The sequence below is a fragment of the Numida meleagris genome, chromosome 9, assembly GCF_002078875.1.
Source record: "Numida meleagris isolate 19003 breed g44 Domestic line chromosome 9, NumMel1.0, whole genome shotgun sequence".
NCBI classification, from domain to species: Eukaryota; Metazoa; Chordata; class Aves; order Galliformes; family Numididae; genus Numida; species Numida meleagris.
This window is the reverse complement of record NC_034417.1, coordinates 551,237-577,157: the sequence shown is the minus strand read 5'-3', so window position 1 is coordinate 577,157 and position 25,921 is coordinate 551,237. Positions and strand designations below refer to the sequence as shown.

The 25,921-nt window shown below is 51.4% G+C and overlaps 1 protein-coding gene across 7 annotated transcripts; it reads left to right on the top strand.

Annotated features, from left to right (window-relative positions):
- On the top strand, positions 501 to 25,768 carry CPEB1 (cytoplasmic polyadenylation element binding protein 1). Of its 7 annotated transcripts, none has more exons than XM_021406712.1 (12): positions 501 to 653; positions 1,030 to 1,207; positions 6,806 to 6,994; positions 19,061 to 19,287; positions 19,639 to 19,888; positions 20,005 to 20,118; positions 20,289 to 20,393; positions 21,314 to 21,450; positions 22,157 to 22,355; positions 23,835 to 23,929; positions 24,097 to 24,177; positions 24,404 to 24,514. In XM_021406712.1, exons 1-12 carry the CDS (start codon positions 639 to 641, stop codon positions 24,512 to 24,514), a joined length of 1,701 nt encoding a protein of 566 aa, XP_021262387.1. In that variant the 5' UTR covers positions 501 to 638. The 7 variants fall into 7 exon arrangements, with proteins under 7 accessions (XP_021262387.1, XP_021262388.1, XP_021262392.1 ...); XM_021406713.1 differs by having other exon boundaries at positions 639 to 653; positions 20,289 to 20,378; XM_021406717.1 differs by lacking the exon at positions 501 to 653 and adding an exon at positions 697 to 762.

The window sequence follows — 25,921 nt, the reverse complement described above, 5'->3', positions numbered from 1 at the left end:
CTTCTCCTCCGCTGTGTGTGTATGGTGGTTGGGTCAGTCCCAACACGTCCACTGGGCATCAGGGACAGAGCCCTCATGGGGGGACCTCACCACATAGCCTTCCAGTACTTGAAGGGTGTATACAGGAAGGGCAATGACTTTTTACTCCATTTGACAGCAGTAGAAATGGGAGAATGGCTTTAAACTACAAGAGAGATGGAGTTGAGATGTGCGGAGGAAGCTGTTAACCCAGAGGGCGGTGAGGCGCTGGCACTGCTGCCCAGAGTGGTCGGGTGCCCTATCCCCGGAGGTGACAAGGCCACGGATGGGCCCCGGGCAGCCTGAGCTGGGGATAGGCAGCCCGCAACAGAACTGGAGCTCCATGATCTTTACGGTCCCTTCCAACCCGAGCCGCACTTGCTCAGTGTGGGGAGGGAGCCCTGGGAGGCCGCCAGGTGCAACTGCACGCCACGCTGACGAGCACAGCTGCGCGCGGCCGCGCAGGGCACACCACCCCTCACCAGCCGGCGCGAGGCAACAGCCCGAGGGGGCGCGAGGCGGTGCTGCGCGCATGCGCGCCGGCGCATAAAAGCCCGGCGGGGCGAAGGGGCGCCGCCTGTAGCCGCTCCCTCGAGAGTCGCCCCCCTTCGGCAGCGCTCATGGCGTTCCCGCCGGTGAGGGAAAGAGGGAGCATGCGCGGTGTTGGGGGAGAAGGGAGGGGAGGAGAGGAAAGGAAGGGGGAGCGCTCTCCCTCGTCACGTGACTTCGCACGTTGGCAGTGGGGTGAGCGCTGGGCGGGAGCGGGGCGCGGAGGAGATTGGGCGGGAAAGCGGTTGCTGAGGAGACCTTCGGGAGCGGCCCCGCGGGCGGGGGTTCACCCCTGCGCCGTAGCACTGGAGCCAGCATCCCCTGCCTGCGCGGTTGCCCCCGGGTGATGGGGAACTTATTCCCAAACCAGGACAGTAAAGTGAGCCAAAGCTAATATGAGTTTTAAAAGCAGGCTACTACTCACCGCCCTACTTGCTACTGATGCTCCTTCTCTCTTTCCAGAAGGAAGACAGAGGGAGGAGCGTAAAGGACTGCTGGGATAGCCCAGATGCCCCTGCTCTTTCCACTTGCAGCAATGCGGATATATTCCGCAGGATAAATGCCATGCTGGACAACTCTTTGGACTTCAGTGGTGTCTGCACCACTCCCATCACAAAAAGCAAGCGTGACGTCTTGCCAGGTGATGTAGCTGTGGAAGTAGTGTGGCAGTCTTCCTGCAGGCTGGGGGCAGTGGGAACAGTCTCCTGCTTTGCACTTAATTTGCCTTGGAACAGGAGGCTATGTGCCAAAGCGGAGAGCACTGGGCCCAGGCTTACTTTAGTGTAACTGAAGGATGTGCTCTTGTCCCTTTAGAGTGGGTGAAGTCTGCAAGAAAAATGTACCTGCCCAGAGCACAGTGCAGCAGTGGTCGTGCCAAGGGTTTGGGTTCTGGAGAGAGATTGCTCTTCCTGCCTCTGAGTGATGGGATTAATGAACACTTAAACCATTATTGGAGGCAAACTGGTGCTTTGGATGTGTCCCAAAACAAAATGGGAAGGAGAAATCTCACCAGCTGATAAACTTGTAGACAGGCAGGCTTCCTTTGCAGCTGCTGTTGGTGGCAGGTATTCTTAATTAAGTGAGTACAAGAAGCTGCAAACTGGTGTCTGGGTGGATCTGGTGGTTGTGTGGTGCAATTTTGTTTTGAACTAGCACAGTGACTGCTACCAGATAACTTCCAGTGTAGCTTAATCTCCTGAATATTGAAGGGTTTAGCTGTGTGCACTGAGGGCTGATGTGCCCATGTGATTTGCACTGGTGTTGCAGAAATGCCAGAGGAAGTGTGGATTGTTCCCTTCTAGGTAGGGATCTATACCTGGCATGGCTAGTAAAACAGCTTGGGAGATACGCTGTCAGCTTTTGAGCGGTTGCATAGTGAATATTAACTGGTTCAGGTCAGTGGTATGGTTATTAATGCTTCTGTTGAGGCTGCTGTTGAACTGGTTACACTCTTTTGTCCCTTAAGAGAGTAGCTGTCAGTCTTGTATCTGGACTTGATGTGCTGGAAGGTTAAGGGAGTAGTAAACCTAAGATGTTGGGAGGTGCTGCCTCTATTGGGAACTGCTTAAAGTTTCTTGGGGAAGAGATGTGCTCCAGCAGGGGAGATCCTTGCACTTTAAATCTGTTTGTGGTCCTCAAGCTTCTCAGTTGTTTCCTCAGGTCAAACTAAATTTATCCTGGATTGGCTGTGTGTTTAAGCAATGCCATTCAGCAGTAAGAGGATTATACGCGATGAAGGAGGGACTGCAGGAGTTCATGGCCTTTCGCTAGTATGGTCAAGGTGTGCTGGTCAAAATGACATCAGACTGAGTAACATACGGCAAAAGCCTCATTCATGCTTATTTCTGACACATTTGGAAAGTTATCCAGCTCTGGGCAGAACTATATGGCAAAGGGGCTGCTGCTGGAGACTTACCTAGGCATACCTACTGTTAAATCTGTATAATCAGTTTGCAGTTGATGATATTCCTTGGTGAACTTAAGTGCCTTGTCAAAATGATTAAATTTGTCCAGCCCTGACTGCCGTGTGTTTTTATTGGTGCTTGCTCCTGGAGCTTCCCAGACACAAGGCTCAGGTCAGGCTGGTGCTGAAGGGTGCAGTGTGGCAGTGTAATTTTGGAACCTGTCTGGTGGCTTTGGAGACAGGATCGCTTCCAAATACCTCCTTCTCTCTAGAGAACCAGCCTGAAAGGCAGAGCTTCCTCAGCGTGGTGGTATGTGTGCTCAGCCCAGTCTGGGTAAGGAGGTGAGCAAAGCCAGTCTTCAGGTAGCTTTTGTTGCGCAGCTTTTTCAGGTGGATTTGTTTACCAGACTTGAAAGCCAGGCATTGCTGGGTGGAAGGTGCTGCTGCCAGATTTGGTTAAGAAAGTTAAACCAGCTTTGGAAATTGCCAGCCTGTTCTGTAGTTACAATGTCCAGCCTAATTAAGCAGAACAGCAAGTAAAGCTCCTTCTCTTTAGCCTTTGTTTGCTCACCTGGCTAAACTGACTTGAGTTGCAGCTAAAGGCAACTAAAACAAGCAGACTTAAGATGGCTACAAGTACCCCAAATATAGCCATTATTTTGTTGTAAATTGACCATCCATTGTGCAGGGGATTGAGAGATGCTTAAACTATTTTCCATGGGTGGGAGTGGCTTGAGGTGCTAAGGTGAGTGTAAAGCTGCTGGCCGTGGCCCATCAGCCTTTAATGATTCCAAGTATCTGCTTTATCTAAGAAAAACTAAAGGACAAATGCAAACCGAGACTAAATCTGCTTCCTGCCCACTCTCAACTGCAGTTAGCTAATGGCATCTCTTATTGAGCCGCCCACAAAGTACTCCATGGTACTACAATGTGAGTGCCTGTGTTCTTCACAGCCCTGCAGCCACCAGCATACATGCAAGGAGTACTGGATGTGTGGCACCTGGGATGAGGGGATAAAATGCTGTTAATTGTCATCTGGAATGTGGTCCTGCTTATTTGGGGTTAGCAGGGTGTCACCCAGAGTGAAGCTGCAACCAAGTTGCACTGAGGGCCATTCTGCTTTCCCCACGTAAATGCTGTATGCCTGGTATGCAAAGCTGGGATAGCTAAACTTGGTACCTGTGTGCCCTTGAAAGAGGCAATGTCTACTGCTTTTGACATATATATTCCAAGTGCTGGAGGTCTAGCAGACTTCCTGTGGGTTTCCTGACCTGCTGTGCTGGTGAGGTGGTCGGTCATTCAGGTTTTGATACAGTAGTCCTGCAGCAGTCCTTGCTTGTTCCTCTTGAAGGTAGGTGAAGCAGGGAGACTCTGTTGTGGCCCCTTGTAGCTTCCTAAATTGTTGGTTGCTCTCTGCTCAGGTGCTTGTGTTTACCAAGATAAGGCAGAGGCCTTTAGTGAGATGGTTCATGCGGCACCAAATTTCTCAGTTTGGAATCTTCCAGATTACAGGGAAGATGCTTAGTTGTGCAACTAGTAGGTTTATGCCTAACAAGAGCTTTCGTAAGCCCTCAGTGATCCCTGGTGTACCTGAGAAGTACCATTGGCTCATCCTCTAAAGGCTTTTGCTGAAGATTTGTTTTAATCTTGTGCGCAAAACATATTTGAGAAGCTTAATTTTCATGGATGCAACTCCTAGCCTTTGAAACTAGAGGAATAGAGGCAAATGGGTGCCTCTGTTGTAAGCCAGTGGGCTTAGAAATGCTCACTTTGCCTCCTGCTTCTCTGGATTGGATTTAAAAGGTCAGCCTCGGGCAATGCTGTTGCACACCAGGATGTCTTGGAGTGTCAGTGAGCCTTCCTTTCTGCTTTGCACCCCAGTCGTGTATGTATGCCCTACTCTTCAGGGCCTCATTTGTGGAACCCTCTGTATAAGTGTTCTGCTAGAAGTGAGTGGGAGGGCAGGGAGACCTCCGTGTGGCTATGTTTAATGCAGGTGTGCTTAACCATTCTACTTCCACCTCTTCCTCACTTTTCAAGATCAGTGCCTTGTTCTCTCCATGTGGGCTTAGGTTGTAATTTCCTAAGTATTTTCCTGTTTCAAATGCCTGTCTGATGCAGCCACACTGCATACCAGATCGGGGAAAGGCTAAAACTAACTCCTGGTCGTGTGGCTACATGGGTTCCCTAGCCCTGCTGGGGAATTGCCTAGGCTGGTGGGAGTGGGGAGTGCAGGGGTGGGGGACAGGTGGCTGCAGCTTGGGTAAGCCAGCTGGTGGGGTTGAACCTAAGGGCTGACCTGTGCTGAGATGCAGCTCGATAAGAAGTCTTGTGCTAAGGACCTCAGAATGCTGCTGAAACAAAACCAGCTGGCTTGGGCACAAGCTCAGTGTGGCAGCACAGCTCCCTCTGCCAGCATGATTGGGTTCCCATGGCATTTCCAGGAAGATGTCCAGGTTGCAACGATTGAGGCTGGCTATCTGGGCTTGGAAAAGTCTGCGGCAAAGCATTGGGTTAGGCTGCGTCGGGATGCAAAGCCAAACTACGTGCCTGCCAAACGTTACTTGCAACTGACTTGAGGTTGTGATTGTTCAGGCTGAATTTCTGTAGGAAATGAATCCCTCCTGCCCCATGTCCTGCTTGCCAGAATATTGTGTGATGGGGCTTATCTTGATGGTAGAGAACCTGATGAGATCCTGCTGCCACAGGGAAGGTGGCCTGCTCTTGGCAGGGCTGTGGGCTTGAGCAGAGCACTTGTGCATTGCCATAATCACAGGAATCCTGCATATTCATATGGGCAAGTTGTGGTTGCTGTGGGAACTGAGTTGTCTGAGCAATGTGCCTTTGTCCTCTTCTCCCTACAGCTGGGTTGCTAATGCTTTTAGGGCCTGTCCAAAAGCAAAAACTGTACTGGAGGAATTGATGCAGTGTGATACTGCCAGAAAAATACTCATTGCTGTTACAGGTGCGTGGTAGAAATGTGACTGAGTTGGTGCTGCAGCTTGCCTTGGTAATACTAGGGAAGCAGGAGAAGCTGTGTGGATGCTATCCCAGTGAAGTCCTGTGCTATTTTATTCTGTCGCATCCTGACCATGGAGCTTGGGCTCCTAAAACCACCATAGGATGAAAGTGAGGGCCCCACCTTGGTGCTGGGTGAGCTGGAAAAAGGAGTCTGGGTTGTCTGGGATGGCACGTGAGGGATAACGTGATGGGCTGGAGCTGCAAGTGACTGTGAGTGGAGTGTGCAGGGTGCGCATATGATGGCACGGTGGGAGGGAAGGGGGCAGGGGGAGGAGGAGACAGCTGCCACCACCGAGGAGCCAGCTTATAAATACCCTCTGACTCAGATTTTTGGAGCATCGTGTGGTTTCATCAGCCCCCAGATCCCACACTAAGCTGGAATTTGCAGGCTATGAACCTGCTGTGTTTCCTTGGGCTGTTGGCACAGGCTTAAACTGAGGCAGGAGCCTGCTGTCTCCAGTACTGTGGGCTTGTGCAGGGAGGGGAGGGATTGGGGAGACCAGCAGGCGGAAGGGAAATAGGCCGTGGAAAATCCCGATGGGAAGTGGGACTGGTGTGCTGCACTCATACAGGCTGGAGCAGGATAACATGCTTCCTTGTCAGTAGTTTGGGGTGGGGGGGAGGGGGTTGTGAAGGTTATCCTTGTTACTCAGTGGTAAACAATGCAGAGTCAGGGTGACAGAGTGGCTGAGCTGAGCCGAACAGATGATGCTAGCAGAATTGTGAAGCTTTGCGTTGGGCTCTGAATTGGAGCCAGCAGCTGGAGGCTGTCCAGGACTAAAGTGTTTTTTGGGTTTTGTGGGTGGAAGGGAGGCGGGGACGGGAGAGCTGGGTAGCACTCAAACTAACTGTCTGCTTTGTCGTTGCTGGGGGGATTGCTGTCTGCTGCTGTGGAGCTCTGCTTTGTGCTGCCTGGCTTACCAGAGCTGTGCCCCTTCCCTCCTCCTGCCTGCTGCCTTCTCTTTCGGGGGAATCCATCCTTTCTTCTTACCTCTATCTTGTAAGAGCTGATGCGGTTCTGTTGCATGGCTGAGTGACGTCACTGTCAGCACAGTAAGCATCAGCAGCCTGGTCACATGCTGACCCAGTCAGTAATGCAGGCGGGATAGGAAGGTGGAGGGGCTGAGGGGGGTGGGGGGCTAGATTCTGGACATATGGTGGCCCTCCCTTTTGGGGTGCGACTGCTGGCTGTGCTGGCAGCAGCTTCAGAGCAGTACGAGACCTGCTGTGGGGCTTAACGCTTTGGAAAACTCCTTTTGAAAGAAAAAAGCAGCCCTGAACTCTCCAGCTTCTGTTTGTTCTCCATCTGAGCAGACTTCCAGGACTCTGACGAAGCAGTGGCGAGCAGGATGCTTTTCCCCACATCCACGCAAGAGTCTTCCCGTGGCCTCCCTGACACCAACGACCTGTGCCTTGGCCTGCAGTCCCTCAACCTTACAGGGTGGGACAGACCTTGGAGCACCCAGGACTCTGATGCTGCAGCACAAACTAGCCCACAATCTGGTGAGTCTGCTGATACATGCTGCCACAGTTGTTGGTTTAATTTGTATTTTTTTCTTGCTCTTTTTAAGCTAATGCTGAATGTAACGGGGTGCTTGTAACTACCCGTGGGGGCTTAACAACCCCCAGTGCTTGTGTAATGTGATGAGGGCAGGGTTGAGTTGGGAAGCTGTGCCACAGCCCCCTCTGCTCTGCTGACTGTTCACTGCAGGCAGAAGTGTCTGGGCTGGTGGAGGAATAATACAACAGCGCAGGAACATTCTCCCTGGGTGGGTTGGGGGTGTGGTGCCTAGGAGCTGAGCATGCCAGCTGTGAGGACGGCTCAACTTCGCAGCCAGCAAAAATCCCTGGTGATTGGCAGGATGTGTGCTTAGAGAGGGACCCCCTTGCCATGACAGCACCCGGCTCTGCCTCTGGGGTGTGGTAGGTGCAACTTCAGCCTGGTTGCCTGCAGCAGTTGGAGAGACCCTTTCCTGCTTCTGCTAAATGACTGCTCTGTGTAGACAGAACAGAATGGCTTCTTGTTTTTAACTCCTGTGGTCCAGTGCAAACCTGTGTGATCCACTGTCTGTGAGATAGTGGCCTTACTTACTGCTGCTTTGCCCTTCCCTCGGTCCTGCCCAGTCTGCTTTCCCACTTCTGGTGGGGTAGGGAGCTCTTGGGAGCACCCAGTGCCATGCAGGAGTCAGAACTCTTGCAGAGGCACCAGCCTCTGTAAAGCTGCATGTGTGCATGAGGAGGAAGGGGTGTTGCCTGCGTGAACTTGGTGCATCTCCCTGGTTGTGGGATGCTAGCTGTGGTAGAGGGGGATTAATTTATTTCCCAGCCCCCCAGGGCTGCAAAGAGCAGCTCTGCAAGCGCTGCTGTGCTCTTTCAAGTATCAGTCTGTGGAAAGATCTAGTGCTTTGGCAGAGTTTGTACAAGTTCAGCCTGGTTGCTACAGAAACTCATCTCTTTATAGCAGCATGCTGCTGCTTTGTTAAAAGGGCAGTGCATCTCTGCACAGATTGGGGTGACACGGGAGGCTCCAGGCATGAAGTTGCTACTGTTAGGAATGTAGATAGTTCCAGGGCTACCAGCATCCAGTTTCTATAAGGCAAAGCATGCAAGCCTAAGTGTGAGCCCTAGCACAGGTGCTCAGGTTTGTTACAGTCAGGCTGCAGCAGCTCTAGTCTTGCTCTGCAGTAGCACATGGTCTTCAGGTATTCCCCTAATGAGCAAGGGAATACCATGCTCTTGCTACATGTCCTTTGGTCATTGCCTGCTTGAAACATCATGGGATGATGAGGATATAAACAGCTTTGTGCACAGCCTGTCCTAAGGCATCTGCACCAATAACTTCAGTTTCCATCACTTGTTACTTACGGTATTCCCTCAGAATAGGAGGTGGGGATGACTGGAGTGTAAGCCAGCTCAAATGCAACTGTGCTGCTTCCCCAGAGGAATCTCAGGCCAGGTGTGTCATGCTCCTTAGATGGCATTTACCCCTCTCCATCCCTCCCTACCTTCAGGATGTGCAGTAGTGAGGCCGGAAGTGCTTGTTGGCCTGCCTGGGTGTTCATTTCCTGCTCCAGGAGCTGTAGAGAAGTGAAATGCTGATATCTGTGCATGGCTGCTATGTTGCTCAAGCCTGCCCACACCACCTGTGTCTGCAGAGCCAAAGCTTTTTGCTCCGTGAAGGCCCTGGAGTAGCAAAGCAGAGCTCCTTGGTAGGTTGTGTAGCTCGGGAGCCTCTCCAGAAAGGCTTCAGGGCTCCTCTCTGGGTGGCAAAGGAGAGCTCCTGTGTCTGAAAGCTGTCCAGGTCCCAACAGCTGATATTTACAGGTGGTCTAGCTGTGCCATGGCTGGAAGAGGGAGGATATAAGCAGGATGCTGTCATGTCTAGGTGCTCCCAATGCCTGGCCTTGCAGCCTGGGCATCTCCATTGGGACATCTCGCAGGCAAGTGAGGCATGTTAACCATGGGCTGTGTCTAGGGGCTGAGGAAGGATGGTGTTGCTGTGCTGCTGGCACCCAACCTTTGGAAGGTTCCAGCAGTGACTCAGCTGCACAGACCCACAGGGAGGTGGCTAGAAGTGTGGAACTGTTTTTTTTACACGTAAAAACCTAACAATCAGGCTAAAAATACTGCTAATGTGATCCCCTGCAGTGCCTGTGCTTGAGTACTGATGAGCTGGTACCTCCTCTGCTGTGAGTGCAGAGCTCTGAGCCAAAAGGAAGGACCTGCTGGCTGCAGACCTTCTGGGTGTCACCTTGTGCACGCTCAGCAATGCTGTGGTGCAGGACTGGGTCCCATGCTGAGGCATAGTGAGGGTGGTTTGTATGCTCCAGTCCCCCTTGCCAAAGGGGTTCTGAAATGCCTGTGTCCAGACCAGGCTATTTGCAGTGTGCCTTCCTTCTGGGTGCAGTGCCATAATGCGCTGAGGATGTGTCCTTAGCCCTTGAGAGTGTGCCAGCTGCACTGCCAGTCCCTGAAGCTGGTGTCTGAGAGAGCCTCTTTGGGAGGCAGCAGCTGCTGCAGGCTGGAGCTGTTTGCATTTATTGGCTGTAGGAGTGAACTGCTGTCTCATAGCAGAAAAGGCACATCAAACCCACTGCTGCCACTAGATCTGTCAGGCTGGAGGTACTTCATCCAGCCACAGACAGCTGCTCTGTGGGCTAGGGAGGAGTTTTTGCAGGAAACTGACCTCAAGAACTTCCAGTCCTGGAATCCCAGCTGCATTTCTTGAGGCAGCATTTCCCCTTCTTTCAAGTATCCTACAGCAGGCAGCAGCTTGCATAAAGTTCTGTTTTTACAGAGGCAAGTGAGATGGGACAGCCCTTAGTGGTACCCTTGATTTTCCTTGTTCCTACGGGAGCACAAGCAAGTGCAGTGTCATTCTAGTTCTTGCCCCAAGAACTGTTGACAGCAGCACCTGAGCAGATCCATGTGTGGATTTCCTGTCTCCCTGGACAGTGTTTGCTGGCAGCTTGGGCTGACTTGTCTGGTCTGCCCTGCGTAGGGTTAGTCTCAACTTATCATATTGGACAGGCAGGCATACCTACTGGGAAAGTATCCTAGAACCAGTCTGTTAAGTGGGGCTTATCAGTTAGCAAGTGCACTGCAGTTTTCTGTCTGTTCCCCGAGCTTGGTCTGGGTATCTGTCCTGTAGGTCATTGTGTTGCATCTGGTTACTGGCTGACAGGTTCTGGCCCAGGTATGAGCAGTTCTTGGGGTCATTTTTAGCCTTTGTTTTATTCCCATCATTGTAAACGGAAGGAGCTTGTTTCTCTAGCTTCCCTTAGGAGATCACCAGCCTCTGAGACTGCACTCCTCTATCTCAGAGGATAGACGTGCTGCTATCAGTGCTTTGGGATATCGCTGCTGTTGGCTTTGCCTACCAAAGGCCAGAGCACCCTCTTTGGGTGAGGACAGCCTGAACAGATAAGCAGTTCCGAAATGTCACCAAATTCCTAAGCATCACCCTGGTGCAGCAGCACATTCCATCTTGATCTGAGATCTGCTCTGGAGGCTGCAGCTCCAACTGCATAGATACCCTCTACTGCCATCTCATCCTGCAAGGTTATAGCTCCAGTGCTGGGAAATGAGCTGAGGTAGTTCTTCTCAATCCTCAATTTTCCTGCTTCCTACAGCACAGCAACTTTTTTCTTCAACAAACACGAATGTACTGATTATCTGTGGTTGCTTGAAATCTTCTGGGCCGTAGCTGCGGGCAAGCTGTTGTGCATTGCATGGCAGAGAGATGAAGCCTCTGTTTGGAGTCCGCCAGACAAAACCCCATCTCCTGAAGGAGGATGCCTCTTGAAAGACGAGCTGTTGCACAGAAGGAAGCATAGCTGTTTCCATGGACTCCTAGCCTAATCTCTTGTGAGTGGCAAGGAGAACTTGTGATCTGCTCCCCCAGGACTGGCTGCTTTCAGACTGTCCTCAGAATGCCACATATGTGGCAGCAGGTAACAGTGAAATCCCATTCTCCAGAGCTGGTTGGCTTTGGCAGAAGGAAACAGGAAGCACCTAGCTTTCTGTGGGGTAGCACAAACTCTGTAGCTGTGGCACAGACCAGGATTGAGGTCACTGAGTGTTGATGATGAGTCTAGGGTGGCTGTTGCTAATGAGTACCATGCAGTAGTCACTGCCCTTTTTAGAAGGCTGGAGCTGCTTGCTTTGAGTGCTCAGCTCAGCCCCTGGAGGGACAGGATCTGGGTGAGGAAGTCCCCTGGGTGTCTGTTCTGTTTCTTAACTTGTAGTGCTAAAGGAGGCTTTCTGAGTGAGAAGAGCTAGGCATCAGGGTAACTCCAGGTTGTGTGGCACTGGGGTATCCAAAAAGGGCTCTTTTCTCATCCCTAGTGATGGGCAAGCTTCAACAAAATGTTTCTCTCTTCTGACACCCTCTTGCTGGCGTCAAACCTGTGTGGCTCATGCTGTGGTAGCCAAAGACTTGCTGGCAGTGGGGTCCCTGAATCCTGCGTTCTCGATATCCTTTCACCTCTTTAAGAGGATGTGCTGCTCGTGGCTCTCTGTTAAGCCTTGGTCGTTCTGGGGCAGTCTGACTGCTGTTCAGGGCATGCTAGTGGGGTGTAAACAGTTGCATTACCTTATATTTGGAGATTAATTACGATTAAATGTGGTAAGGGAGCATATCTAGTGCTCAAAGCTGGGAGCTGGCTTGACTTTTGTGGTCTCCTGCATGGCAGTTGCACTTGAGCAGTACCTATGTAGTGCCCTTACTAAAAGCTTGCCCCACACCCTCATAGCTTCTGTAGAGCTTTTTGGAGAACACACTCAGTGAGGATGCTCACTGCACACTTGTGTCTTGAGGATATTTCAGCAACTTCAGGGCTGATTTCTCAGCTGTTGGCTGTGCTTTGGAATAGAAGGCCCAGAGCACTTGACAAATGCAGGCTGTTCATGTAGCAGCTGTATTTGATCCTTAGCAGAATGGAGTATGTATCAGATAAGTAAAACAAGTATCAAAATGTTGAGTTTGCAATTGGTTTCTAGTGGAAGTTGCTCTTAATCCAGTTTTTAGAGCTTCCATTTGAGCAGCTTTTCCCAAACAGGCTTATTTTTACTTGAGCTGATGCTGTAAAAGAGAAAATGCAAGTAGATGAGCAACTTGAACAGAAACCAAACCAGCATCTCTGCTTAGATCGAGCAAGAGGTGATGTGGATCAGGGCATGCTCTTGTCTGCTGCTGGAGGCAGCTTGCAGGAGTAGGCATGCACCAACAAGAGTCCCTTTCCTTCTGGGAGGGAAGGATGTCGTCTTGCGTTTTTCAGAGCATCCCGAGGGGCTGTTGCTGCTGCCTGGCCATTGGAGGTAATGGATGAGTGCAAGGTTAATATTCATCCCCAAAACTGTGCAAAATAAGGCAGGTAGGTTTTCCTTCAACCTGTGTGCCGCTGGATGTCTGAGCAGTGGGAGAGATGCTTGCTGGGCAGAGCAGGTGTGAGAGGCTTGGTCTGCTGGCACCTTTGGCTTGAGGCTGTGGATGACTTGTTGCTGCTGAGGCACTGGGGCGCAGGTGAGACAGCAGGGGAGTCTTCGGTCAGTTTGTGGCATCTGAAATCCCTCCAGCTAACTTCTTGCTCCCTTGCTGTAAGGGGGGGGCTGTTGGACCCTCTGCGGTGCTCTTGGCTGGTTGTCTCCAGGTTTTTTGGTAAGCTGGGTTGGAAGGGACTTCTGGAAGTTCTCATCCATGCTGCAGCTGCCCAGAGCAGAGGGAAAACTACTGGAGCGTGGCTGCTCTGAACCTGCCTGGCTGCCGGCTTGAGACAAATCACGGGCGTCTCATTGAGCTGGCTTGAAAATATCTGCTCCCAAAAAGCGCAGTGGTTCTGGAGCTGTGACCACAAGGACTACAGGGGACTGAGTAAACAGGATGGGGACAGTGCCCTGCTGCTGGACAGGGCTCCTCCAGCCAGTGCCATGTCTCGGTACCTGGTGTCGGCCTCTTGGAGCTTCTCTGTTGCATGTGTTCCCTTAGGTGCTGGCAAAACCGCTGAATCACAGGTGATGGCTGTGCTGCTGCCAGCTCAGGCTTGTGACTGGGACCGCAGCCTGTCTTTAGTTGCTCTTCTTTTGCTGCAGCCTGCTGCCTTACCCAGACGTCTTCTGAAGAACTTTTCTGAAGACTGGTATCCCGATTCACTTGACACCCCCACAAACTGTGATGCAGCTGAGCAATGAAAATGAGTCAGCCTCAGCCTTGTTATCACAGAAGCTAACATATGCTGCAGAATTTGCACCCTGGATGCTGCAGCAGATAATTGAGGAGTTCAGTACTTAAATATAGAAGTGTTTGTTCTTGAGGCTTGCAGATCTGAGGCTTGTTGTGTGGAATTTGACCTGAATATGTTAGCTTTTAAATTTCTCTGGGATTGATGCATGTTAGACCTTGCTGTGTTTCAGTGTTCTGATCTCTTTAAAGACACAGCTGTGGCAATCTACTTAATGAGTTTTGCTTGCATGCTTGTAAAATCCTGAATTGTTTCTAGCTGTCCTTACAGATTTTAAATCTACCCTGGGCATCTGTTTTCCCCTCCCAGAAATATCATACTAAATTCCCTGCCTGAAGAAGCAGTTGAGTGTGTTGTCAACCAGGTCCTGCTTGCTCAGAGCAGGAGGAGGACCTGTGCTCACAAACATTAATGCAGTAAGCCTCTGTTCCTACTTCTGCTGTTGTTTCCATTTCTCAGGGCATGCTGGGGAAGTGACTTAGCATGTTGGTGCCAGAACCAAGAATAGACCTCAGGTGTCCTGACTCTAATTCTGCGGTTTAGCTGTGGGATCATGCTGCATTTTTTTTATTCCCCTGCCCCATTTGTCGCAAACCAGAAATAGCTGCCTGAATATCCTCAGTTCTTCTTTGTCCCAAATGAAGAATCTGTCAGAGCAGAGGTTCCTCTTCTGTAGTTCAGAAACAAAAAGGGCTGTGTGATAGTTGCTATTTAGATGTTGTTTGCTGCAGGCAGATCACATCTGTGGGTCTGGGCACTGCTTTCCTTGGTTGTTGGCATTTGGTATGAGACGACTGAGACTTCTGTTGCGATGTTACAGTCTGACTTCAGGTGATTCTTCCCATAATGGCAGTGATTTTTCTCAGTGTGGAGTCACGGGGAGAATAATGGAATGAGGTGGATTTGAGCTAATCCTCAGGAGGTATCCAAGTTCAGATTAGTGGTGCTGGGTCTGGCTCAGGTGAGCTCTGAACCTGTAAGGCTGCAGATCCCCTTCCACCTCTCTGGGCCAGGTCCTGGAGCTGCTTTGCTTAGGAGGAAGGGTTTTTTGTCATTAGCATTTGTCTGCTGCAGATTTTGCCTCTTTCTCTTTTCTGTGGCTGCAGGTGTACTGGCTCCCCCAGGCAGTGTGAGGCTCAGTGGATGCAGGCAAGAAGTGCTAAGACTTGGCTTCGGGTTAGTCTGCAGTGTGGATTGCCCCATCCCTGTGGTGAGCAGGCTGGTGGAAGGGCGAGAACTGGCTCTGGCAGCCTGTCTGGCTGCATCGCTGCTGTGACTACAGAGGCGTTAGCTGTAGCTGTAGGAGGTGGTTAAGGTGCCCGTTTGCCTTTCAGACATGCAAATGTTTCTCATGCCATGAAGCTGCTTAGTGTCTGTAGGAGGTGCTGCTTTTTGGCTGACTAAAACATTCAGCCTGCTCCCACCCCACCAGGGTAGAGCCTGGCTGGGCAGTAGAAACTGCAGACGAGCTGTTTTTCTGGAACTGCAGCAGGCTATTGTTTGGGACATCAGCCTTTTTTTTTCCCCTCTACAGGCTTATTTGACAAATGACAAAGAAACTGCACTGTGTTCAGTCTCCAGGGCCTTGATCACACTGCTTCCCTCCTCTGCCACTGTGCCTCAAATGTGTGTATGCCTCTGCAGCCTCCGGGCACAGCAGGTGTCAGCAAGTAGAAGCAGGAGTACTGTGGCTCTGAAAGCCACCCCCTCTGCCCTGCTTGTCCTGTTAAGTGTTCCTATTCATCTCTTTACCCCTGCATCCACAAGGAGTTGAGGGCAGTGGAGCAGGCTTGCAGGATAAGTAGTATCTGGAGACCAAAATGTCCCTTTCTCTAGCCTTGCCAGTGCTGTCAGCCTGCAGAAGCCACCATCTGAAGGGCTCGGTGTTGCTGACCTGCTCGTGCAAGTCCTAGTCCCTTCTAAATAGGCTTTTTCCAGCCCTGCAACAAGCTTTCAAAGGCTGCAGTATGTATTCAGAGCGTGACTTCAAAAAGTGGGTGCCTGTGCTCATCTAGTGCTTGGTGCCACTGCCAAAAGCAGCGTCTCGCGCATGCACATCAAGCATGCAGGTCCCAGACATTGCTTGTAATGCAGAGATTCAGGGCCTGGCATACTGCTGGGCTCAGCAGGAGTGTCTTGTATGTGCCCATGGTTACCTGTGCTTGTGAGGGGGTTGAGAGTGATGTTTCTGTGGGGAAGATCTTGAGGAAAAAGGATGCAGAAGTGTGACATGAGTGTTATTGCACTGGGCAAGGCTCATTTTCCAGACGACTTGTCTGGAACTGATGCACCATGCAGCAGAGGTGCTACTGTGCTTGCATCTGTGCTGAACGTGCTTGTTCTGTTGTGCGGCCTCCTGCGGCCTGAAGCAGAGGCAGAAGTCATTGGTGGGAGTACAACTCAACAGTGGCAGACCTTTTTATTGTCAGGAATAAGAATTCAGTCACCAGTGCTTATCTTCAGGTCTTACTCAAGGCAGTAAAGCGTTATTTGTTATCAGCATAGTGGTAACATGGTTTTTTATTTGCCATGAGTCCTTCCCTAAACTACTGGTAGTGGTAAGCCTGGCTGTGCGGGGCTCATCTTTATATCCACTTCTTGTAAAATAGACTCGGTCTAAACTACCAGGAAGGTCTAATCCTTAAGTGGCTGTAAATCATAGTATGCAGGGAAGAAAGCCATATTTATTTAATGCCAAGTGCATTACATTGCAAATCTAGCTGGAGCATGGAAGTATAAAAACTGAGATGGGCTGCACTGGGTGCTGAATGTCTTGCTGTTGGGGTGCCTTTCCCAGGGCATGTGTCACCAACTGCAGCCTGCTGTGGTGGAGCTTGAGACAGGGTAAGTTCACATTAAATGTGGCAGTTCAATGGCTGATGAGTTAAGAGTTAAGGGGTGAACTGGGGTCTACAGGACAGAGTTAGCTGAAAAAGTTGAGCCTGCGGCTGTGTGCTTCTGCTGTGAAACATGTGGCTTGGACATCTTGGGTGTGATGGATTCAAGATGCTTCCGTCTTGGAGCTCCAGGATGGTGTAGGAATGAAGAGGATACATAGCACCAGTGTTGCTCTGATGGTATTTACTAGGAGAAGCTCTAACAACGTGCAGGACTAGATCCTCCAATGCACGTTCTCTAGAGAGTGACCTGAGCACCTGATGTATGGAAGAGTGCCACACTGGTGTCAAGACTGCTCCTAAATCTGTCAGTGTTTGGCTGATGTGCTCAGAGATGGAGCATGCTGGCTCCAAATCCAGTCATTAGAGCTGCAGCAGTGAGTCAAAAGTCAGACCGGAGTTTCTATTAAAAGCTGTCGGTTTTGCTGTCCCCTGCAAAGGAGAGTTGGCATGTGCCTCTCCTGCAGCTCCGAGCAGAGGCCTGAAAAGTTCCAGAAGGTTTCTGTGACCTGCTTGTGCTCCAGACACTGGTGCTGCTGTGGATGGGAATCATGTTGACCCTCAGATTGAAATTTCCAGCATAAGTGTGAAAAATACTTAGTTGCTTGCACTTCACTGCTCAGACGAAGTGGGGGGAGAGGGAGGGAAGTATTATCTGTCTGCTGTTCTGCTTCAGGATCTCCAGGGATGCTCTGGATACCAGAAATTGCTGATATGTCTTGCTTATGCACTAAAGATGGTTCAACTCTCCTATTCTACAGGAGGGAGGGACAAGGCAATGTCCTGGAAATGATGGTGTTTTTATTGAGTGGCCCAAATTATCTGAGTGCAGGGAGCTAGAGCTGGCTGCATTTGGTTGCTCTGGGGCAGTGGAGGTGTGCAGAGGGAACCAAGATCTGGTCTCCAGTGTCAACGTTTCCTAGGCTACCTGCAGAGGCTGGCTCTGGGGGATGCAACCTGGTTGCTCGACAAATGCAGAGGAGCAATCACTGAGCCTGGTTTGCAGCTCTTCTTCCTCATGTCCCTGAGGGTTGCTGTGTTCTGCCAAGCCCTTGGACCATCTGGGGTCTTGTGGGGTCTCCTGGAAGCTCAGCATGCGGAGCTGTTAGGAAGCTTCTGGAGTAAATAAAATCCATCTGTATTAACAGCAGGATGCCAGTGCTTTCAGAATGGGAGATCGGTTGTAGCCAGTTTGGTGGTAGGTGCTACAACTCAGCTGACCCGTGCTTCTCAGAAGCCTGAGCACTTGACCCCTTAAAAGGCCAGCAGTCCTGCTGCTTGCAGGCATTTCTGCTGGTCTTACTGTTTTCCTAGCTGCAGTGACAACCCAGCAATCGTGGGAGCAAATGTATAAGCAGTGGCTTTAGCACGTCAGCATGGTGGCGTGAATGAGGGTGAAACTACTGAGCTCCCCAGAACAATTCAGGGAGCTTCTGCTGAGCCCCTGAACCCTTGCTGGTGCAACCTGGTTGAGGTGCTGGTCCTGTGACTTCAAAGGTAGTGCTGTGACCAGGAGAGGAGTTGCAGGGCTGTGTTGCTTGCTGGGAGGAGGGCATCAGCACTGGAGTGTTTGCCAGCCGGGAGGCTTGGGCTGTGGGATTGGCTGCTTTGCTCTGACTCTTGTACTGTTTAGTGACTAATCAGATTTTTGAGCCTGCTTAACAAATTCAGCTGTCTCCCTTGAACAATACGCTGGCTGTATTTTTAAACGCGATCACGTGGCTTCAGAGAAGTCGGCAAACCAGCGTAGTGCGGCTTGCCTGGGCTGGGAGATGCTCTGCCCTGCTCTGTGCTGTGACGGGGAGGGAGCAGCCTCCTCACAGCTGTAAGCTGTCTGCAGCAGCTCTCCCTCAGTTTGCCGCTGCTCCATTTGAGCTCCACTGACTGTAAGTACTGCTGAGGCTTTCTGTGGCTGTGGGGTGCTCTGACTGTTGCTGGTTTGGGTGTGAGCTCTGCTGCAGGGGAGAGTTGAGCAGATATTCAAAAAGCTCCCTGTTAGTTTACCATGCAGACAGTCTGTTTCTGAGTCCCTTTTTAGCGCAGTGCTTAGTCCAGCCCTGTGCCATGGCTGAAGTGTTTAAGGGAAGGGGTTGGTACCTTTGCTAGGGTGACTTTCAGGGGTAAAGCCCTACGAATGGGGGAGAAAGCTGTGGATACAGCCATGAGCTCCTGTGGATCAGTTCTGCCTTGAGTAATTTCCTTGGGAACCTGCCAGTGCCAGACTGGGTTTTCTGTTGATGTTTTGAGATTCCTTACTGCTTTGCATGAGAGTAGAGATGCCAGCTTCCAGCAGGTGTGGGGCTTGGGCAGGTATGTCCCCGCTACTTGCTTCGAGCAGGTTTCCCTGACTCTGGGGCAGTGCTGGTGTCGTAGTGTACCTCAGTGTAATAGCATATTTCTTTGTTACTTACCTAGTTTGGGCACTGTGAACTGTTACTACTTCTTTACAAGAGCTCCTGAAAACCTGGGTGAAGACCTTCTGAGATCGGGTAGTTCAGAGGCTATCAAGTGGATCCCAAACTCACTTCCCTGAAAACTGAAAGCTTCAGGGCAGGCTGCCTTGTTTTGCAGCCTCTGAATAATTAAAACCATTTCTGAATGCTTTGCTCTTTTTGTTGGGTTTGGGGACATGCTCAGCTTGCTGAGACTCGCTCCTCTTGAATAGAGCTGGCTGGGGCCATGCCCCCGTGGGATCCTGTGTGGCCAAGTGCACCCTGCCTTCCCTGTCATGCTGGCCTGCAGAGCAGGGCGCTGAGAGTTGAGCATCCTTGGATGTTCCAGCACTCTGGCTTTGTAGCAAGGCATTTTCTTACCTTTCTCCTCCACAGCAGGAGGGAAAACCTACTGCGTGGGGAAGTATGTGTTGCAAACTTGTCTGTTGGCTCTTGGACACAAGTTTGACTTCGAAAACACGGGCTGTTTCTCTCTTGCAGTTCTCAGCATGCTGAGTAGCCCTCTGGGGAATGTCCTGGGGAAGCCCCCACTTGGTTTCCTGCCCCTAGACCCCATTGGCTCAGACATATCAGAAAAGTTTTCCGTGCCGACGCTGAGGAATTCCCGCCTGGATTCCCGCTCCCTCCTGGACTCGCGTTCCAGCAGCCCTTCTGACTCAGACACCAGCGGGTTCAGCTCGGGCTCTGACCACCTCTCGGACTTGATTGTAAGTTTGGGCCCCGCGTCTGCTCTCTGCAGCCTGGGTCTCTGGTTTGTGGCATCTCCACACTTCTGGGGAGTGCAGATGTGCAGGACTACAGCGTCAGTGGGTGCAGCTGCCTCCAGCCTGGGTTCCTCTTGAGCTCCATTCTGTGCCTTTTATTGCCCTTCTGTTTTGACTGTACCCCTCTGTAGGCTCACTTTTTCTAGAGTAAACTGGGTCTAGCCTGCTCAAGCTCCCTGAAGTGCAGCTAAATTTGGAAGCCAGCAAGCAAGGCGAGCGTCTATCTCACTGACCCAGTCTGTGCTGCTGTGTCCTGCTTGGAAGATTGGTTCTTATGTGGGCTTTCTCTTGCAGTCAAGCCTTCGCATCTCTCCGCCTCTGCCCTTCCTGCCCCTCAGTGGGGTGTCAAGAGACCCCCTCAAGATGGGAATGGGATCACGGATGGATCAAGATCAAGCTGCCTTGGCTGCAGTCACTTCCCCCCCAGCCAGTGCATCGAAAAGATGGCCTGGAGCTTCTGCGTGGCCTTCCTGGGATCTCCTGGACTCTCCAGAAGACCCCTTCAGTATTGAAAGAGAAGCCAGGCTGCACAGGCAAGCAGCAGGTAATTCAAGTGGTGGGTCTCAGCTGGCTTCAGTAGCTGTGGGGATTTGCTTGGAGAGTTATGGGGGAGCGGGAGGTGCGTGCTCCTGTTCTGAGCTCTGCTTGTGTTTGTCCAAGCTGTGAATGAAGCGACCTGCACCTGGAGTGGGCAGTTGCCCCCAAGAAACTACAAGAACCCCGTTTACTCCTGCAAGGTGTTCCTAGGGGGAGTCCCGTGGGACATCACAGAAGGTGAGCGACCTGCAGCCATGTGCTCCTGCCTTGGCTGGGCACCAGGTGGGCTTCCATTCTCCCTGAGGTGCTGCTGCCAGCTCCTTCAGCTCATGGGGGAGGCAGGGAGGTGGAGCAATGTGGGGTGTAGCTGTTTGTAAGGACACTGACTTCTCTCCTGCTGTATGCAGCTGGACTGATCAACGCCTTCCGTGGGTTTGGCTCACTGAGTGTGCAGTGGCCTGGTAAGGATGGCAAACACCCGCGCTGCCCTCCCAAAGGTAATATGCCTAAAGGTAATAGCGACACGGTAGGGTTACTTTTTTCCCATGCTATGTTACAGCACAGATGCTGGGATGGTATGGCTGCATGCTGGTGACTGGATGGTACAGAGCACCCTAGGGTAAATGTCTCACTCTCACTTGAGTCAGCACCAGGGCTGCAGAGCACTGTCACCTCTTGCCTGTCCCTAGCAGGGATGGGTTGAAGCACTGGAGTGCAAAACACCTGTTGGTGTTTCTGGAGCCCACTGTGGGACCATTCTGCTCTGGTGGTGGCTGCTATTCTCCTCTGCCAGTGCAGGCACCCAAGACGCACACACCTTTGGCATAAAGTGTGTGTGGTGAATGCAAAAGATTGCAGAAAGCTGTGGGTACCAGTGAGTCGAACAGCCTTGTGGCTAAATCCTGAAGTCATTGGGTTGATGCGTAAGCAGTAAAGAGCTACAGCGTAACAAACATGGTGACTGGTTTATAGGCTGGCAGTGTCTAATGGCCTTGCTTGGTCACCAGAGCAATGTGAGATGCAGAGTGCTGGGCACTGACAGTGATATAAAGCTCTGCATTGAAATGTTTGGGCTCAGACATCTGATGTGCAAAGCCAAACCTGCTCTCCTACTGCCTGTGCTGCGGCCAGGCCCATTGTGGTCCCTTGTCATGGCTAGATGTGGCTGTGCATGTAAGGAGGCTGTGACATAGATGACCCTGAGCATGGGTATCTTCTGATGGAGTGGCAGGCTCTTCTTCAGCTCTGTGTGTCACTAGTAGATCTTGCCTGTAGTACTTGAGCTGCAGCCTCCTGCAAGAAGGGGTCGGAGAGAGCAACATAGATGCAGTGCAGATGCTAAAAGTACTGAGAGAGTACTCTGCAGACTGAGGTGATCCTCTTTGTCCTTCACCACAGTCCTAATGTTGTTCTTCTACCTTTACCTCCAAAGGGTATGTGTACCTGGTGTTTGAATCGGAGAAATCTGTGCGTGCTCTGCTGCAGGCGTGCTCGCAGGACCTGCTGAGCCCTGATGGGCTCAGTGAGTACTATTTCAAGATGTCCAGCCGCAGGATGCGCTGCAAAGAGGTGAGCAAGCCCATCGCTTCTGCATTCCCTCATCTGCAGAGACATTTCCCATGCTCTGGTCTTTATTAAACCCTGCCTGCTTCCAGAAGGGATGAGTTTAGTGCTTACTGCAAGCAGATGTTTTAGATCCTGCAGCTGCTGCCCTGGAGTGGGGCCTTAAATGTAGATCAGGTACTGCTTACAAGTTCATAGAATCAAAGAATCAAGATTCTGCTCTCACCTAGGCAGGCGCAAACTGATTGTGCTCCAGACAGCTCTCCTGGTGTCTGGCTATTGGCAGCACTTCTGCGCCTGGTGATTTAGCTCTGGCAGAAGCTGCTCCTCTTCAGAGCCCTGTATCAGCTGTCTAGCAGATGGAAGCTCCTGTTGGAGTTGGCAGTGGGTGGGTGGTTTCATCAATCCCTTCCAACAATAGGCTTCTGGGCTGGGAACATAGGTGCAGGCAGTAGGTAAAATTGGTCATGCATGGATTGTTCCCTGGCTGCTAGCCCCAGTGGACCAGTGTTCTGGATTCCGCTTTGGCTGAAAGCAGAACAGGGTGCTGTGTGTTTGTGTTCTCTTGGTGTCTAGAGCTCCAGGGCTGCTGTGCCCTGGATGTGGACCCTGAATGGCAATAATTAAAGAGGCATTTGCAAATCAGGGGTGAAGTCTTGAGGGCCTGAGATGGTTCCTGCTGTCTGCCTGACCTGCTTACACATCGTTTCAGGTGCAAGTGATCCCGTGGGTGCTGGCAGACAGTAACTTCGTGCGCAGCCCCTCCCAGCGGCTGGACCCCAGCAAAACAGTGTTTGTAGGGGCTCTGCATGGGATGCTGAATGCGGAGGCCCTGGCAGCCGTCATGTGTGACCTGTTTGGAGGGGTGATCTACGCTGGCATTGACACGGACAAGCACAAGTACCCTATTGGTGAGTGCTCACCTTGCTGCGGTGCCCTTGGAGATGCCCAGGTTGCAGCAGTGCCTGCTGCGTGGTCCCTTGGGGAGCTCTGGGTGGCAAGCAGCTGGCAGGACAGGCAGCCATCCTTGGGAGTGGATATCCCCCAAGGATGTAGGGATGCAAGTCAAGCCTTGGGTGTGCTGACAGCCTGGCAACTGGAAGGTTCTGTGTTATTCTACAGCAGCTCAAGGTTTTTGACACCTCTTCAGGCACTGCTGAAGAGCTTTCTGTCCTGGTTCAGTGCTGAGCACAGCCAGTCAGCTGCCACCAATCCTGAGATGCTGCTCAGCACTGTCCTTACACAGCTTTTGGACTTCTGGTCAAGGTTTGTGCTCAAGGCCTGGGTTTATGATATGCTTATGGTGTTGAACTGGCTTTCGGGGGATAGTCCTGAGAAGTGGGGAGCGGAGGTAGGAGGCTTCAAGCAGGCTCTGAGTTCCCATAAGACCGTGGATGAATTCCTGAAGCCTTGCCCAACAAGCTGTCCTGTGCTGGCAGCGTGAGGGCCTAGAGCACAACCTTGAAGCCTCCTTGTGCTGAGCTCAGGTTGCTCCCTCCAGTGAGAGAGATCTCTGGCTCTGAACAGCAGATTAGCACTTCAGCCTTGCAAAATTAGAGCTGTAGCAATATGAACTCAGCTCAGTAAATGAACTGTGCTTTCCCCTCCTTTAAGGCTGGCTGAAGTCTCCTGTGCTGAGACGCTGCCCCAGACTCCCCTGACTGTCTCTGGCTTAGCAGAACGCTCATTAGGGCAGCAACCTCCTTCATGTTGAGTGCTGTCAGGCAGAGGATGATCCCTCTGGAGGCAGGTTGTGTGATAAATTGGTGTCTGACTGTGGTCATGAGGAGTTTCAGAAGGGGCCATGAGCCCTTTGAGTCAGAAGAGAGCCATTGCCCAAGTGGCTTTTAGGATCCCACTAGGTGTACGCGACCTTCTTAGAGGAGTCCCCTGAGCCCAGCTGTGGTTCCCCAGTACAGCCTAATGCCCAGAGCACCCCCAGCATCCACCCAGCACTGCAGGACAGAGGCTGGGTGGCCTGGACGAGGCATAAACATACACTGAGTGATGCCTTCAGCTCCAGCTGCCAGCATACAGGAGCACTGTGTGACAGTCAGAGTTCTTGTTATGCTAACAAAGAAAACTTGTAGGTAAGCATGGGTAGGTTTTTCTGCAGCATAATAAAACTTGGCTGGAAACAAGTGGTGCAGGAGCATTGCTGACTGCCAGTGAGGATGCAAAATGCAAGACTCTGGGATGAGTGGGAGGCTTAAAATAAAAGCTGCTGAGCTGTCTCAGCACCAGCTTTTTTCAGGTGCAGGCATGGAGCTTGCTGCTGTTGCTCCTGGGAGCGCTGCCACATCCTAACCAGCCACTCAGTGCTTCCCACCCTCTAGTTTCTGCCCCTGGGCGCCGGCTTGGACTAACACTTTTGCTCTGGCTTCTCCCAGGGTCTGGCCGCGTCACCTTCAACAACCAGCGCAGCTACCTGAAGGCAGTGACTGCTGCGTTTGTAGAAATCAAGACAACCAAGTTTACTAAAAAGGTGAGAGGAGCAGGGGCAGCCCGGAGAGCTGAATGTGTAGGTGATGGGTGGCACTGCTGGAGGCATCCTGACCGGCACGGCCCCGTGTCCCTCTGAGGCTGCTCTGGGTGGTCCTGCTGGGCCTGCCCTGTCTCTGTTTTGTGCTGACTGTGTGGTTTCTGGTGCAGGTTCAGATTGACCCGTACCTGGAAGACTCCATGTGCCAAGTCTGCAGTGCTCAGCCTGGCCCTTTCTTCTGCAGGGACCAGGTAATGCTTCCTCCTCCTCCAAGGAGGAGCAGGCTCTGCTCTTCACAGCTGGGGTGTTTGGGGTTGCACGTTGTCCTTGCTGAGCGCTGCCTGGAGGACAAGGTGCTGAAGCAGGAGCCCCAGGCTCCACGCAGCCTTCGGAGATCTGTGGTGCTGGCTGTGGGAGCGCAGAGGAAGCCGTCAGCCCATCCTGACCGGTGTTGTTTCCCTTCTGCTCTCCCTGCAGATCTGCTTCAAGTACTTCTGCCGCTCCTGCTGGCACTGGCAGCACTCCATGGAGGTCCTGCGTCACCACCGCCCGCTGATGCGCAACCAGAAGAACGGGGACTCCAGCTAAAGCGGCTGTCGGGGTGCGGGCGCGGGGGAAAGTCCTTTTGTTAACCTGCCAAGTGGAGAGCGCACGAGCGTGCCTGCTGGTGCCAGACCCAGGCTGGGAACGCGCTTCCTGAGGACTAATGGGAAAATCTTACATTCACGTTTGCACTTGCTGGTCTTTTTGTTTCTGCACTAATGCACAGTGAATTTTGTCGGGTTTTGTTTGGGGTTTTTGAGGGGGGAGTGCCCCCTCAAGTGATTCTGCAGTTCCCAGACTTTGGTTCCTAGTTTGACGAGAAGCAAAAAGGGCCGCGTGTTGAGAAGGTGTTTATGCAGATGCCTTCACCTAGGTTTTTTATTTATTAAAGGCGCTTTTTTACATTCCTTGCAATACTGATGGTAATAATGCAGGTCTCATTGGCTCCATTTTTTTGCAGTTGCCATACAGTGCCTTTCCATTCATTTAACCCCCATCTGAACGGCATAAACTGAATGTTCAGCTGGCGTTTTTTACTGTAACAACAAGGAGACTTTGCTCTTCATTTAAACCAAATCATATTTCATATTTTACGCTCAAGGGTTTTTACCAGTTCCTTTTTACACTCTTAAACAGTTTTTAAGTCGTTTGAAATGAGAGATTTTTCTTTCCTGGCAGCTTTTAACATTATTGCAATTTGTGTCTGGGGGCTGCTGGCGGGAAGTTGTAAATCGAGGCATTTGCAACAGAAACAGGACAGGATTTCTGGATTGGAAACTGGACCGGATAAACGATCTCTGAGCTGCTGTATATAGTTTTAAATAGTTTGTTGCACTTAAGGGGGGTTGATAGAGGTTTTTAATCACAAAGTCACAGGACTTACTTTCCTTTTGTAACTAGCTAAAAAAGGGCTGCGTTTCGGTGGACAGATGGAGGTTCATAGGAGCCCTTTCTCTTAGAGGGGACAAGTACTCTTCCTTTTGTTTCAGAAATGTATGAAGTAACGGTGCAGTTGACTGAAATGCTGCTGGGATTTGAGAACTTTATTTTTTTGTTTTACTTTCCCCTCTATCAGAAGCTGTGTGCCAAAGAACCAGTGTCATAATTTCTCCCTCTCTCCTGCTGAGCTGATGTTGCATTGTTGCATATCCCAGCTGCTCTTTGTGGGGTTTTCGTGAAGCTGTGTGTGAAGTCTCTACCTCATTGTAGTATATGCAGGCAAGACTGCACTCTCCTACAGACGCGTGGAGTAAGCTGTGGTGTAGTTTTTGGCACATAATAAACACGTTGCAGCAAAAAGCCCTCTGTGCTCCCTTCTTTCTGTCCACGTGCACCTTGGGGATGGGGACTCTGCTCCTGGGTTTAAGCTGCTGTCATCTCCTGTAGGTGGAGATGGATAACCCTGGCGGTAGTGTGGATGATGTGGATACAGGAGCAGGGCTGGGGAGATGC